General features: G+C 45.1%; 1 protein-coding gene across 1 annotated transcript in view; it reads left to right on the top strand.

Moving 5' to 3' along the window:
- The first annotated feature begins 4604 nt into the window (after positions 1-4604).
- Dsg2 (desmoglein 2) overlaps positions 4605-14379 on the top strand; it is a 44530-nt gene continuing 34755 nt past the window's right edge. The window contains exon 1 of the mRNA XM_057788765.1: positions 4605-4708. Within this exon, the coding sequence (XP_057644748.1) occupies positions 4658-4708 (51 nt within the window). The 5' untranslated portion in view covers positions 4605-4657. The remainder of the gene's footprint in view (positions 4709-14379) is intronic.

Genomic DNA, 14379 nt, shown 5'->3' with positions numbered 1-14379 from the left:
CATGTATATCCTGGATACTTAAATCTCTCAGCCATCAGACAGGGTGCTCCACAACCTGACTCACACCTTCTCTGTTTGGCTGCAGGGTTGCTGAGGAAACACACATACACAGATCACATGTATACGCATGTGATTACATTCACAGACACACACACACACACACACAGAGAGAGAGAGAGAGAGAGAGAGAGAGAGAGAGAGAGAGAGAGAAAGAAGAAGAAGAAGAAGAAGAAGAAGAAGAAGAAGAAGAAGAAGAAGAAGAAGAAGAAGAAGAAGAAGAAGAAGAAGAAACACACATCACAGACCAGCTTTTCCTAACTAACCTATCAATTCACTCACCATGGGTATTCAAAGCATTTTCCTTCATAATACTCATTTTTCACTTATAATTAATTCCTTTTGGTCTGTAGGCTAGGTCCAACGAATTTTTATCGCTCTTCCTGTATGAAACTGACTAAGGCTGAGTCTTATGGAACTAACACTCTTCAGACAGCATGATGGGAGGGAGAGCCGCTGACCTGGGTGAAACAGCCATATACCACAGCGATTGCCGCTCCACACAGGGCATATGATTTGCTGTGGATTCGGGAGTCCTAATGGGAGACTGAGGATCATAGAGAGGGTCCGGCTTGGGAAGCTAGGTGACAAGGCCACCACTCACTCTAACAAGCAGGTGAGAAATGAGCACACTTGCTCTGGAGAGGGGGCAACAAGACAGAAATCCTTCTCTGTCGGCGTGCTGAGTGACAGCTCTGCCACATCATCATGGCTGTTTGAAGTTCCCAGGCAATATCCATCCACACGTGTAGTAATGGCTCGTGTTTGAAGCTTGGAAAAAAAAGACTGTGGCCGATCTGCACAACAAAAACAGCTGCAGATTATGCCCGGTGTCAGGGAAGAAGAAGGAAATGAAAACACACCTCAAAAGACACATCACTGTGTGAGCAGGGAAGGGCCAAGAAAGAGCAGGCAAGATGGCTCAGAGAGTGAAGATGTGGCTGCCGAGCCTGAGGATCCCGGTTCTCCCAGGAACCCACACGCCATCCCCGACTCCATATGTGTGTCCTCCCTTTCCAGCCTTGACACACGCACCTCTGCCAATACACACAATGACAAAATAAGTGTAAAATCATTTTTAATAACTAAAAGGGGGGAAAACCAGAGAGAGAGAGATTACTTGACCATTCCTTCCCCCACAAATCTAAACCAAAAGCAGACTCCTGCCTGTATTGTCCTTCTAGGTTACGTTGAGGTAGTCCATATTTTGTCCTATATCTTTGTCTTACTTAGTTAGACTTATTTCTCTAGCTATCATCTGTTTTCATGGTGTCAGTGTTATGGATAGGATGTCAAGTCCTCCACAATATCATGTGTTCATCTGCTTGGTCCCCAGATGGTGGGCAGTGGTAGAACCATCTGGAGATTGGGCCTAGCTAAAGGAAGTGGGCTGCTGGACGTGAACCTTGAGGGTTTACAGCCCAGCCGCACTTCGTTCCACTTCCTGTCAGAGGACTCAATGGAACCAAAACTTTAGTTTCCACCACGATGCTTTCCCTGTCATGATGGACGCTTCCTTTCAAACTGTGAGCCAAACAAACCCTTCCCCCTCTTCCTTAAGCTGCTTTTTGACAGTTATCTGGTTATGGCATCGAGGCAAGGTAGGGCTTAAACCAAGGGCACCAGTACCAGCCAGGCAAGCATTCTACCACCGAGTTACATCCCCAACTTGGTATCATTTACTAATTAAAATTCTGTAGGTAAGCCTACTGACCACAACAACTTTGTGCCTTACATGATTTTCTGGGGAGGTATTTTCTTATGAAAACAGCCAAGTTGGGCTTTCAAAGTCTCAAAGATTAACTCTAATAATTAGAAGGATTGTCAATGGAATTACATGGCCAGCTAGTTATCTGACCTTTAGCTAAAAGACGTCAAGTGGTGGGAAGAGGAGGCAGTGACAGTAGGGAGGAGATACACTAATTTTTATTGACCTTTAAAATGTTTATTTTAGGTGATATTAGGAGTGAACCCAAGAGTAATCACTTAGAAATTATCATCATAACCACTATGGAAAACAGGCAAATTTTAATGCCCGTGTGTGTGTGTGTTTGAATGTTTTGTCTCTGTGTATACATGTGCACCACGTGTGTGCCTGGTGCCCAGAGAGGTCAGAAGAGAGAGATGAACCCCCAGGAATTAGAGTTACAAATGGTTGTGATCTACCATGTGTGCTGAGAACCAAACCTGGCTCTTCTTCAAAAGCAACAAGCAGTCTTATTCACTGAATCATTTCTTCAGGTCAACTTCAACATATTTGAATATAGTTATTGGAACAAAATATGTTTTGGGCTAATAAGCTTAAGCATCTAACGAAAATGCGTGTACCATATTCTTAAACTACTTTAGGAGGAGCCTAGGAGTTAAAATTTTCACATCTTGTCAACATTTCCATTATCCTGAAGTCATCATTACTGCTTCATTGGAAAGGATCACACTTAACTTTATATGCAGAGATTTATTAAATAAATTTAACATCATCCAGGTGTGAAGAAATCAGAGGCTAAAGAGGTAGATATGAATTATCTGGTTTTCAGAAAGTCCCCTCAACTGAGCCCTAGGTTCAGAATTGGCAAAGTGATGGCATTACATGGTGCAGGTAGGACTGACACCTCTCAGGTCCTGGGACAGAACCTTATAGAGGGATACTGCCTGAAGCTTACTTTGACAGTCCCATAAGCTGTTGAATAATTCAACAGAAATAAAATCTGTATTCACTAGTTTTTCCACTGGAAGCTACAATTATCTTCATTAGGAAACAGTTCCTGCGGTCTTGATAATGAAGCATATATAACGTGTCTACCGGGCTCAAAGGCCAGAATGCTCTTAGGTAGAGCTGAGAGGAAGCTTCCTGGGACGGTCTGCAGACGCATTTTGGTAAGCCCTACTGTCTCTGATTAGTTCTTCCAGCACTGTGAAGAGTGGGTGTTACCGCAGGTTAATGGACTGCCCACATCTAGCTCAAGAGGAAGGCATAGAACCTGAAAGACACTCTTCTCTCAACATTTAACTGTGTAACCGGGCAGAGGGGTCCGCTCCACTCCGGAGGACAGTGAACAGAAACTCATCTGTCACCAGCTCATCTACCAACTACCATGTAGAAAACAGGGTAAGTCGGCCAGTGACCAAACTCTATAAACAAGAGGATATGCTTCTCAGTTCATAGGATGCTTTGCAGACTCAAGAGAAAGGGGCTGACAAAAACATAGATAAGGATGGTATTGAACTGTGAAAAATGTCAGCTTGAAACTAAGGGGCAGAGAGTAGGGGATCCTCAGAGAAAAGAGGGAGCCACTTGTGACTACAGCAGTAACTCGGCTGCTTGAGCTAAATTTAGCGGCTCTGGTTTCCCATCAGCCCTCTGCACATAGAGGATCTTCCACTACTGCGATATCAACCAGAAATAAACAGAAGTGTTAATAAGATGTGAAAATTAAAACTTACAAAGCCCCCATCAGCTAAAGATTATGGCAAACACCTTTCTTTAGATGCTGTACTGTGTTAGTTCAAAATATATTTGTGCAGATAATTAATGCACATATATTCAAATTTACCTGAGTGTTTTCCATAATACTTCTTATGTGCAAAGGGGGATTTTTCTAACCTGTGCTGACTTCAATGTCTGGACACCCATATTCAGTTTCTGCTTTTCACGAGTTCATTAAACCAGGCCTGGTAGCACATCTGTAATCACAGGACCAGACAGGGAGGATGGGGAAGTCTGAGGTGGGTCTGGGTTACAAGTGAGACTATGTCTAAAGATAATAGTAACTAGAATAACAATATAGCAATAGAGGTCAGTTTAACGTTTACTCACTTACTCTTGCAATAATATTGTACTAATTTTAACAGCTATCACTGAGTCCTAAAGTGCTGGCTACTGAAGAAAGATTCATAAAGACTTTGTGATTTTATTCCTACAGCAGCTCACTGTATTGGATATTACTAACGGAGTTCATCAGGACAAAGACCTGTCTCTGTTGCCCAGCTATGAGAGCCTTCTATGGCCTTCTAGGTCTCCTCGCTGCGCCAGAAAACTTGCAAACCTGCTGGAAAGGGCCACAGAGATGAGTGAGAGGCCTTTAGAGGGGCACTACTGAAGCCTCGCTCGCAACAGCAGGCCCCACGCCGCGTGGCCCGCGTGTCTCCCGGTCGCCACCTGCGCTCATTCCTGCACCGCCAGCCCGTTTCCACAGCAGCCTTGCGATCGTGGGTTCCGAGTCCCGCTCCTTAGACCCTGTGTCCTGGGGTCTGGACAGGCTGCTAGAAAGTTCTCTACTCCAGCTGGTCCCGGAGGAAGGGGGGGGGTGATCAGGCAGGAGACACGGCGGGGCGGGGCCAGCCACTCAAGGTCCCCAGCAGGGGACGTCACCGCCCCAGGTGCGGAGGGCGGGAACTGGCTCGCACCTCCCCGCGGAGCGCATTCCCCACCTCCAGGCTCGCTGGCCGGCCCCCGGCTACCCTTTCTGACCCGGCCACACCTGGAACCGCACCCCGGGCAGGGTTGAGGCGGAGAGGGGCGGCCTCGGGTGGGACCTGGTCTGGAGGATCCGCGGGGCGCCGGCGAGGTCCGGAGGCGAGGGTGCGGCGGAACGAGGCGATGGCGCGGAGCCCGGGCGCCCGGTGCGCCCTGCTGCTTGTGGTGGTGGTGGTAAGTGCGGTGACCCCCGCCCCCCGGCGCCCCAGCCAAGAACGCACCCGGTGTCCCCGCGGTGGGACAGCACTGGGCCCGACCTGCGGCGACCCCGCGGTGGGACAGCACTGGGCCCGACCTGCGGCGACCCCGCGGTGGGATAGCACTGGGCCCGACCTATGGCGACCCCGCGGTGGGACAGCACTGGACCCGACCTGCGGCGAGCAGAGTGGGCAGAATTCTCGCTCAATCACTCTCTCTTTTACCGTCACATTCAGGCCCTAGTGACCTTTCTAACTGTGATCTGTGGGTGCGGTGAGCCCAAGGGCAGGGAAATCCCTTCCTGGGGGCTCAGGACTTGGTTTGGAGCCTTCTGGACTGGGAAACATGGAGGCAGTGGGAAGCCTCATGCGCACCCTCTTTCAAGTTTGCTAAACTTCCCGCAGTTTCCCAGCTCCTGAAGCTACTGACATTATCAGTGAACCGGGAAACCAGGAAAGACCTGAGTTCCTAGAGTGAAAAACGGCAACTAAAAATACCTTCTTTAAAAGTGGTGTTTTCAAGGCTTAAAGTTTCCAGGAGCTTTGGTCACTCGCCTGAACGGTTAGTACTTTCCCGGTATTAACATGAACATGTTTAAATAGCCTTTGTAATTTAGAGGGAAGTCGAAGCCAACTCCATCAAAGTGGGTTTTCAGAAACGACCCTTTTAAAGAAAAGGGCTTTCCGCAGTAGAGGCAAGGCTCTAACCCAGAGTCTAGATTTCTCTTACGTTTGGTTTCTATGATCAACTTGGATTTTAAATGGCTGAGTTTGTTTGTTTGTTAGCTAACAAAATTGCATATAATTTAATTTCATTGGTTTGCCCACTGGGTTTTGATCAAGTGTGGGATCATATCCCCAAGACTTCACAAATAGGTTTGGAGAGAATAGATACAAAACCACACCTCGTTTTCCTAGTTCATTATTGTGATTTAAAAAGCAAGTGTTTTCACCCTATTGGAAATTCTTGCCTCTGAACAATGAATTTAAAGTGATGGTGGTGGATGAGAGGGATGAGAGGGTTGTGATGAGAGGGGGTGGAGGGGGAAAATAGATTTTTTTAAAAAAAGGCAAACCAGAAAAAAAAGATGAGTAAATTCAATCTAAAGATTTTGACGAGCTCACTTTCCACAGACACCTTGGTAACCAGGAACTGCAGGCTGTTGGTACAGTCTGTTTTGGTTTTGCTTTTCCCATGTTGTTGAGGTCATTTTTCATGAGATTTTTCTATGACATAATGCTGGGCTTTGTTTTGGCCTGAGGAGTAACTTTATCCCTCAAAGACCAAACCAACAGCCTTGGCTCACCTGGAATGTTCGATACAAATTATCTCCTTATAGAAAAAGAAACTTCATTTAACTTCCACATGGTATAGTAAGCAAGCCAGCTCATAGCCTCCCAGAGGAACAGGTGAGGTCAGGGTTTCTATCCTAGCATTTTATATAGGTTTTTACTTCCTTAGACGTGATGAGCTACTCCTTTGGAAAGGGACAGAATCTTCCGGCTAGTCTATATATTTCTAGAGTGCTTTCAGTGATAAGAATCCAAAGGGGTGTGGTGACCCAAGAAGAGTAGGCAAAATAAAAATAAAAATAAACACACAAACAGAAAAGATCAGGAGGCATGCCAGCATTCTGCTCTCGGTTTGTATGACGTTGGCCCGGCCATGCTTTGGTAAGGGGTGGAAAGCAGAAGCGGTGGGTGCTTCATAGCAGGGAATGTAAGTTGTAGCCAGTTTGGTCAGTTCAGGCGTGCATGGCAGCATTTACTCTAGCCTGTTCGGGGGGTGGGGGGGAAGTTAGGACTAGAGAGAGCTCAGCTGAATAAATGTTTACCCTGCAAGCAGGAGGTCCTGAGTTCGATTCCCACAATCATTCAAAAGCACACCTAGTGTAGAGGTGCTCCTTTATAGTCCCAGTGCCCAGGAGGCAGAGACAGGCATACTCCCTGGGACTTGGTGGCTGACTGGCCTAACCAGCTCGGCAAGTTCCAGGTTTAATGAAAGACCCTGTCCCCAAAGACAAAGTGCTCTTAAGAAACACGACCCATGAGGGTAACAAATGAGGTTAACCCCATACCCACACAAGTGTACACACACACACACACACACACACACAGAGAGAGAGAGAGAGAGAGAGAGAGAGAGAGAGAGAGAGAGAGAGAGAGAGAGATTAACACAAGAGCACACTCACAGGCACACACACAAAAGGGATTTATTTTAGAACATTAAAGTTTCACTCTATATGGAAAAAAGGATTGCAGAAATCTACACCCATTCGAGCTGTTGGAATTTCAAAGTCACAGGCCCAGCCACACAGGGAGCTGTTGTCTCAGCCGAGGTCGGGGGACCACAGTGTCACACCCACAATCTAGCGAACACTGTTAGTGGACTGCGTAAGAGGCTTCATGTCTGTGTCTTTCCTCCGGGCACCCACGGATTCAGCAGAGGCTGAATTAGACTGCTACAAAACCTCAGGTCATCCGCATCTGTGCACCGGGAGAAGAGCAGCCAGGCAGCCTCCCTCGAGTGCCATGGGATACGGGGTGGAGTGTCCTCACTGAAGTGACCCAAGATCCTTGGCTTTCAGAGCATTTCAGACTAGAGTTTTAGATTGGAGATGCTTTGTCAGTAAAGTCTGCTGATATATTGGTTTTGTAAAAACACTGAAATCTGATACACATGTGGTCCCAAGCATTTCAGTTAAGGGCACTCAACTAAGAGTGCCCAGGCCAGATGTTGATGCTGAGCTGCAGCAGAGCCTGCAGCGGTCTCTGGCTTGCTCCTTTGGTAGCACCCACGAAGTAAGGGTTGACTGTCAGCCACATTTAGGCCAAATCTGTCAAAACGACAAAGAGAGTTTCTGAATAAAACCCAAGAGACTTCCAGTGTTCTTCATCTGGATCCCTTCACCATGAAGCTATCCACAGACAGAACTCAGGTGGTGTCTGGAAATGCAGGATTCATATGTGCACATGTGTTCCCATGTGGGGACTTGTGTACATGTGTGTTCCCATGCGGGGACTTATGTACATGTGTGTTCCCATGCGGGGACTTATGTACATGGGTGTTCCCATGCGGGGACTTATGTACATGGGTGTTCCCATGCGGGGACTTATGTACATGGGTGTTCCCATGCGGGGACTTATGTACATGTGTGTTCCCAAAGTGGGGACTTATGTACATGTGTGTTCCCATGCAAGGACTTACGCACACATGTATTCCCATTATCCTCTAGCTGAGATTTTGTATTTGTTTAAGTTGTGGTGATGTGTCCACATTAGCAGAACTTGTGGCATCTTCACAACGTGGCTCAACATTTTAATATATTGGTTATTTCAAGATACCATTTATTTTAAGTTTCACTAATAAACTCTAGCATACTCTTTAAACTCACGTTTCAGTAGCAAAGTATGTGAAGTTACTATAACCTTTTTAGTTTATAAATTCTGAAGTAATTTTAATATACTTGGGCTTATAATGCTGTATATTGTATACATTTAAAGCCATTCTAAGAGGGCAGGTAGCTGTGGAGAAGGGGATTTCAATAGGTGCCCATGTTCTGTGAGCTGAGGGATTTAAAGGTGTATTGGTTTGCCAGGCCTTTAAGAAAGTACTAAAACTGGGTGGCCTGCACCAGCAAATGTTTCCTATCTCCCAGTCCTAGAGGTGGGAGGCCCAGGATCAAGGTAAGCAGGCCCTGGTCCCTGTCTCCCCTCCATGCCTCTTTCCAGCATTTGACAGCTGGCAGGCTGTCTTTGACCCTCCCTCTCTGCAGCTTACCACTCTAGTCCTCCCCTCTTCACACACAGGGTTACTCTGTACCCCTCCCTACGTCTGTGCCCAGGTTTTGTGAGAACACCAGTTATGCTGAGTTCCAGCCTCAGGGGCTCAGCTAAATCTGCATAGACCCTTGTTTGCAAGTTATTAACATCTCAACACCTTCTTTTAGGGGCACAGTTTAACAAGTGGGCTCCACAAATTGCCAGCAATTAGATAATTATGCAAGCTATGGAACTAAATTGCCCAGATTTAAGAATAAAGTACAAATTGCATGGTAGACATTGATGCTCATAGAAATGATCAGATATCCGTGAATTTTGAAAAGGACAGCTCATGTGTTTTGCTTTCTAAAAATGAGTTAATAGGGAAATGCCAAGAGTTTTCTTAATTATAAATTTCAGTCAGCGGACTTTACCAATGAGGCTGTGCCAGTCTAAATGCTCCTTTATAGTGAGGAACTCATAAACTAAACTCAAGTGTATAAGGCTGAGGTCCAGAAAGATGTATTTACAGACACTCGAGTTGACCTTAGCATAAGGGTGAGATTTACTGGTCTATATTTTCCAAAATACTTGAAAGCATACCAGTGCCCACATGGGCGAAATGTTACACATTAGTGCCAGGTTTGGCGGTACACATCCGTGATCGCTGCACGTAGGAGGCTAAGGCAATAGAGTCATGAGTTCCAGGCTACCCTGGGCTACGCTGTAAGTTCCAGACCAGCCTGAATTACATAATTAGGCCCTGTCTTTAGAAAAAATAAAGTCAAATGTAGATTGATAATTTTAAGTTTTTCTTCAAATAGTTTTTTGGGGGGGTGAACATGTATACCACTGTGTACATGTGGAAGTCAGAGTACAAGCGTTCTTTTCTTCTACGATGCCTGTTTCTAAGGATCAAACTCAGAATGCTTGTCTTGCACCAAGCACCTGCACTGCTGAACCATCTTGCTGGCCCCTGGGTTGATACCTTTTAAAATGGTCAAATTCTATTAAGTTAGAGTCTTTTGAGATTTATTTCTTTTGTGTATGAGCGTTGTGTCTTCATATACATAAGTGAACTACATACATACAGAGCTCAGAGGCCAGAAGAGGGTGTTGGGTCCTCTGGGTCTGGAATTACAGACAATTGTGAGGCACCATATTGTGCTCTGAGACCCAAATCCAGGTACTCTGCAAGAGCAGCAAGTGTTCTTAACCACTGAGCCATTTCTCCGGTTTCCCCAAAATTAGAAGCACAATTTGAAAGTACAAATGAGCCAGCTGTGTGTAAGCCTCCCACTCGAGGCTTCTTCCCCAGGGCTGCCACGAAGCTCAGCTGCTTTGGAGCACTCTTCAACCATATGCCTATGATGAAAGATGTCGTCCCAGCTCAGTTCATTCTAACATTTCAGAAATATGCCTTGTATGACATTTAGCTTCTTTGCTTCAAAACCCATTGATAATTGGTTTGATAATTAATATGCAGGAATTTGGGGTGCCAGGGTGTCATGGTAAAATGAGAAATGCATGTAAGAAAAGAAACCAGTTATGTATAACCTCTTAGTGCCAGGCAGTGTGCTAGACACAAGAAGTCTATAGCAAAGACAGACATGCCCTGCCCGCATGATGCCTACAGTCTCGTAAATGGTACAGTGAAATGACGAGCTTCCCCCTGGGTGCAGAAAAGAACAGCAGTTACCACAGGAGCCACCAGCCCAGCTCTGATTGTCCCAGCCAAGATATGAGAAATTTATCTGAAATTCATAATATTCATAAATTATATGAAATATATGCGCTGGCAAAAAGGAGAACATTCTAGGTTGAGAGGACTAAGCACAAACCCAAAGGGCTATTCTTTGGAGGAGCTAGAGGAGTCCGCTTGTTCATTTCCCGCTTGCTCAGACCCGAATAATCACACAAAAACTATATTAATTATAACACTGTTTGGGCAATAGCTTAGGCGCGTATTCCTAGCTACCTCTTGTATCTCAAATTAACCCATTTCTACTAATTTGTGTATCACCACAAGGCTGTGGCTTACCAGATAAAGTTTTGGGCATCTTTCTCCTTCAGAAGTTACAAGGTATCTCTCTGACTCCACGTACTCTCTCTGTTTATCTCTGTTCAGATTTCCCTCCTGTCTTTATTCTGCTAAGCCATTGGCCGAAGCAGCTTCTTTATTAACCGTTAGTAATAAAACATATTGACAACATACAGAGGGAAATACCACATCACATGTTGCCTTAACATAGACCATGAGGCTGAAGGGTGTCTAGGATGTAGGTCTTCGGCCTCCAAGCTTAGGGAAGAGGCTGGAAAGGTTCCTTGCCGAGTGGGTGTTCTGGGGAGGACATTACTTAGCTTCACGGTGCTGTGAGCAGCATGCCCACAGAAGCAGTCCAAAGAAGGAATGATTTATTGTGGCTTTTTGTCTTTAGTGAGTTCTGCCTGTAACCCAATTTTTCCGAACAAACAGGATGTAAAAACAGTCAGTGGGTACCTCACTGGAAGACACCACATGGGGCTAGAAGCCGGGATGGAGTAGGTGGCAGCAGCTGAGAGGGTACAGGCCCTGGGATCACAGGAGTAAGAAGGCTGGGAGACCAGTGGTGGCCAGGCTGGGTATCACTGACCTGAGCTCCCTAATCAGTTTCCTCAGAATCTTAGCTTAACATGGCTCCAATGCATCCTGAAAATCTCAGCCTTCCAGACACTCACCTGTAAGCCTTAGTCCTATGCCTCCTTCCGGTGCTGTCCCCACACCAAGGGCATTACCAAGGATGAACCCCCACCCATCTGTCTCATTTTTATTACCCTAGGACTGCTTCCATTCCTCCTGCCTTATTCCTTTCATCTTCAAACTGTCACCTGCCTTTTTCGTCACACTGTAATAGCAGAGAATCCTTCAGAAGCCCAGTGGCAAAGTCCCCATTCGAAGCTGGCGGTGACTCATTCCTCATGGTCAGAGAAAGTCCTTCACACTTTTGTCTGATTTTCGCCTTGCCACCATCTTACGGTGGGTGCTGGAGGCAGCACTTCTTCTGCATGACTTCAAACCTCTGTCTTTTGATTTGTCTTCTATCTACACAGACCAATTCTGTGCCCTCTCCAAAGCCACGCCCATTGCCACCTCCTCCCTGCCAGCAGGAAGTACCTACTGCCTCCCACAGAACCTTGTTTGCAGATGGTTGTCACACAGTTAAGACTGTCTCCCTCGGCAGCTTTTAGTTCCAGAAGCTGTAATTAGCCTTGGCCAATCATGGTAGAAACTATTAAATAAAGAGCTCAAGGTATAAACAATGCATACAATTTAAATAACCTTTACTTTAGTACAGGATTGAAATCATTTCTACAGAGGTTGTGCATCTTTTACTATGCCAACTTACAACTTTCTCTTGATATGTTTATGTCCGAAATAATCTCATAGACACAGAGGTCAGGATTATCTGGTCTGGAGTCTTGAGCCTCCGTGGGGTCTGTGGACCCTTCCGTCTTGGGAGGAATAATGACTTGCTTATTCTCTCCTAACTAAAAACTCTGAGAGTCATTAGAGTGGCGTCCTTGTTGCATATGCCTGGAAACTCACTAATTTTCTTAGGCAAAGAAATGATCCTTCAAAATGAGCTTGTTTCTCCCTGTGCTTGAGAAGCTAGCAAAGCAATTTGAATTTCACTGAAGAATTTGCAAATAAAATTAGAGATCATTGCGTTAAGCAAAATAGGCCAACTTCAGACAAAATGGCATGTTTCCTATCACACATGGAATCTCTGTTTAAATGATATTCATGTGGAGCACAAAAGTTTTGTTTTTCTTTTTTCTTGTTTTTATTGAACTATACATTTTTTTCCACTTCCCCTCCCTTCTTCCTCCCCTTCTGCCCTCTATCGTGGTCCCCATGCTCCCAATTTACTCAGGAGATCTTGTCTTTTTCTCTTTCATATATAGATCCATGTATGTCTCTCTTAGGATCCTCTTTGTTGTCTAGGTTCTCTGGGATTGTGATTTGTAGGCTGGTTTTCTTTGCTTTATGTCTAAAAATCACTTATGAGTGAGTACATGTGATAATTGTCTTTCTGGGTCTGAGTTACCTCACTCAGTATGATGTTTTCTAGATGCATCCATTTGCCCATAAATTTCAAGACGTCATTGTTTTTTTCTGCTGTATAGGAATGAAGAGACCAAAACAAAATGGGAAGGGAAACAATTATGGGATGTATGTCATAAAAGCAAAAGTGAGGGCTGTTTGGAGAGAAGGGGAACGACAAACAAGGGTTTGGGACTGTGGAGGAAGAAGGTAGACCAGAGTGCAGTCACGTACATATAAAATGTCACCTGAGATCCATTACTTTGCATGCTAACTGGGGGGAGGGGGCATAAATATCGAGTGCCTACATAGACTGAATAGGAAATACTTGACTCCCACACACTTCACACTCACGAATTGTGCATGTACAAAACAGTCTTCTGGGTACACTCACACTTTCCGGTGATCATGAAGCTTATAGTGGGGAAGAGGAGTGTGGGCAAGAGAGCTTGGTTGTGTGTATAGCACCCTCATATGCCAGTGCACGGAGCCTCAATGAAATATAAAGCAAAATGTACCTAATTCCATGGCTAGAATCCTGCAAACGTGTTCGTGCAGCTCTCCAAACCCTTCCATATGCCAGTCCACTTTTCTGGAGACAATTTTTGGGTCAGTTTCTCGTGGTTCCTGGAGCTGGCCTTCCTGGCAGACCAGTGCCACCTAGTGGTAGGACGAAGGCTGCATTCTTAAACCTCAGTGATGAGGAAGACCAGTTTCCCTCGTTTTATTTTTTTAGAGTAATTTTCAGAGATAACTATCTACAGAAAACAAGAGAGAAAGAGCGACAGAAACGGAAACAGCCCACAGTTTTTATTTGTCCAATAAAGTGAGCACACTGCACACTTTAACTTCTATTTTGACTGATTACAAAGGCATTTGTGGCTATTAGAGAAATGTGGCGATAAAATGGTAATATTTTTAATGACAAATGTCCAGGATTGGTTAAACTTGTAAACTTGAAGGAGAGATAGAAACCAGAGAGAAAATACCTTTAAAAGCGATATTGGGACTGGAGAGATGGCTCAGCAGTTGAGAGTGTTTACTCTTCCTGAAGGGGATCAGTTAGGTTTCCATGGGACAACACTCAACTATTGGGGACCTTCTGGCCTCCACGGGCACTGGCACACATCATACATCACACACACACACACACACACACACGTTCTAAAGCAATCCTACGGCCCATAACTGGCCCTTATAAGGTGAAGTCTTCTTGTCTTGAATTTCACCATTTAGAAATCATGTCCATACACAGCTCTCAGCATCAAAGCGTTCATTATCTGGTTTATAAATTGCCCCGGCTCAGGCTGTTATCTTTTCTCCTTGCTAGCCTGTGATTTTTAGGCAGTGGTTTTTGAAACTGACCTTCAAGGCCATGAAGCAACAATGTTACCTGGAAAGTGAAGAGAAATGCATGCCCTGGACCAAGCCCAGACTATGAACAGGAAGTGTCCAGGGTGGGCGGAGCAGTCTTCATTGTAATCAGGATGTGGGAAACACTTCAGGTCTCTGTATGGTGAAAATGGAAGTAGAAAAGATTAAACATTAGAAAAGCTTACCTTTGCTAGCCGATGGAGTGTCTTTAGAGAAGAATTTAGGAATCTACAATGAATGAAAATTTATTTTGACTTTTTTGAGGTTTCTGTCAGTTTGTCTAGGAACTGACCATAATGACACAGAACTTCCCTGGATATAAAAATCCCTTACAGAATAGAATGGGGTAGCACAGTATGGCTCAATTCATGTTTCAGAATTCTGAGTCAGTAAAATGGCACCGAGTAGATGCCTTCCTGTTGGAGCCA

The sequence above is a fragment of the Chionomys nivalis genome, chromosome 14, assembly GCF_950005125.1.
Source record: "Chionomys nivalis chromosome 14, mChiNiv1.1, whole genome shotgun sequence".
Classification (NCBI taxonomy): Eukaryota; Metazoa; Chordata; class Mammalia; order Rodentia; family Cricetidae; genus Chionomys; species Chionomys nivalis.
Note: the sequence above shows the minus strand (reverse complement) of the source record. Positions and strands in the feature narration are given on the sequence as shown.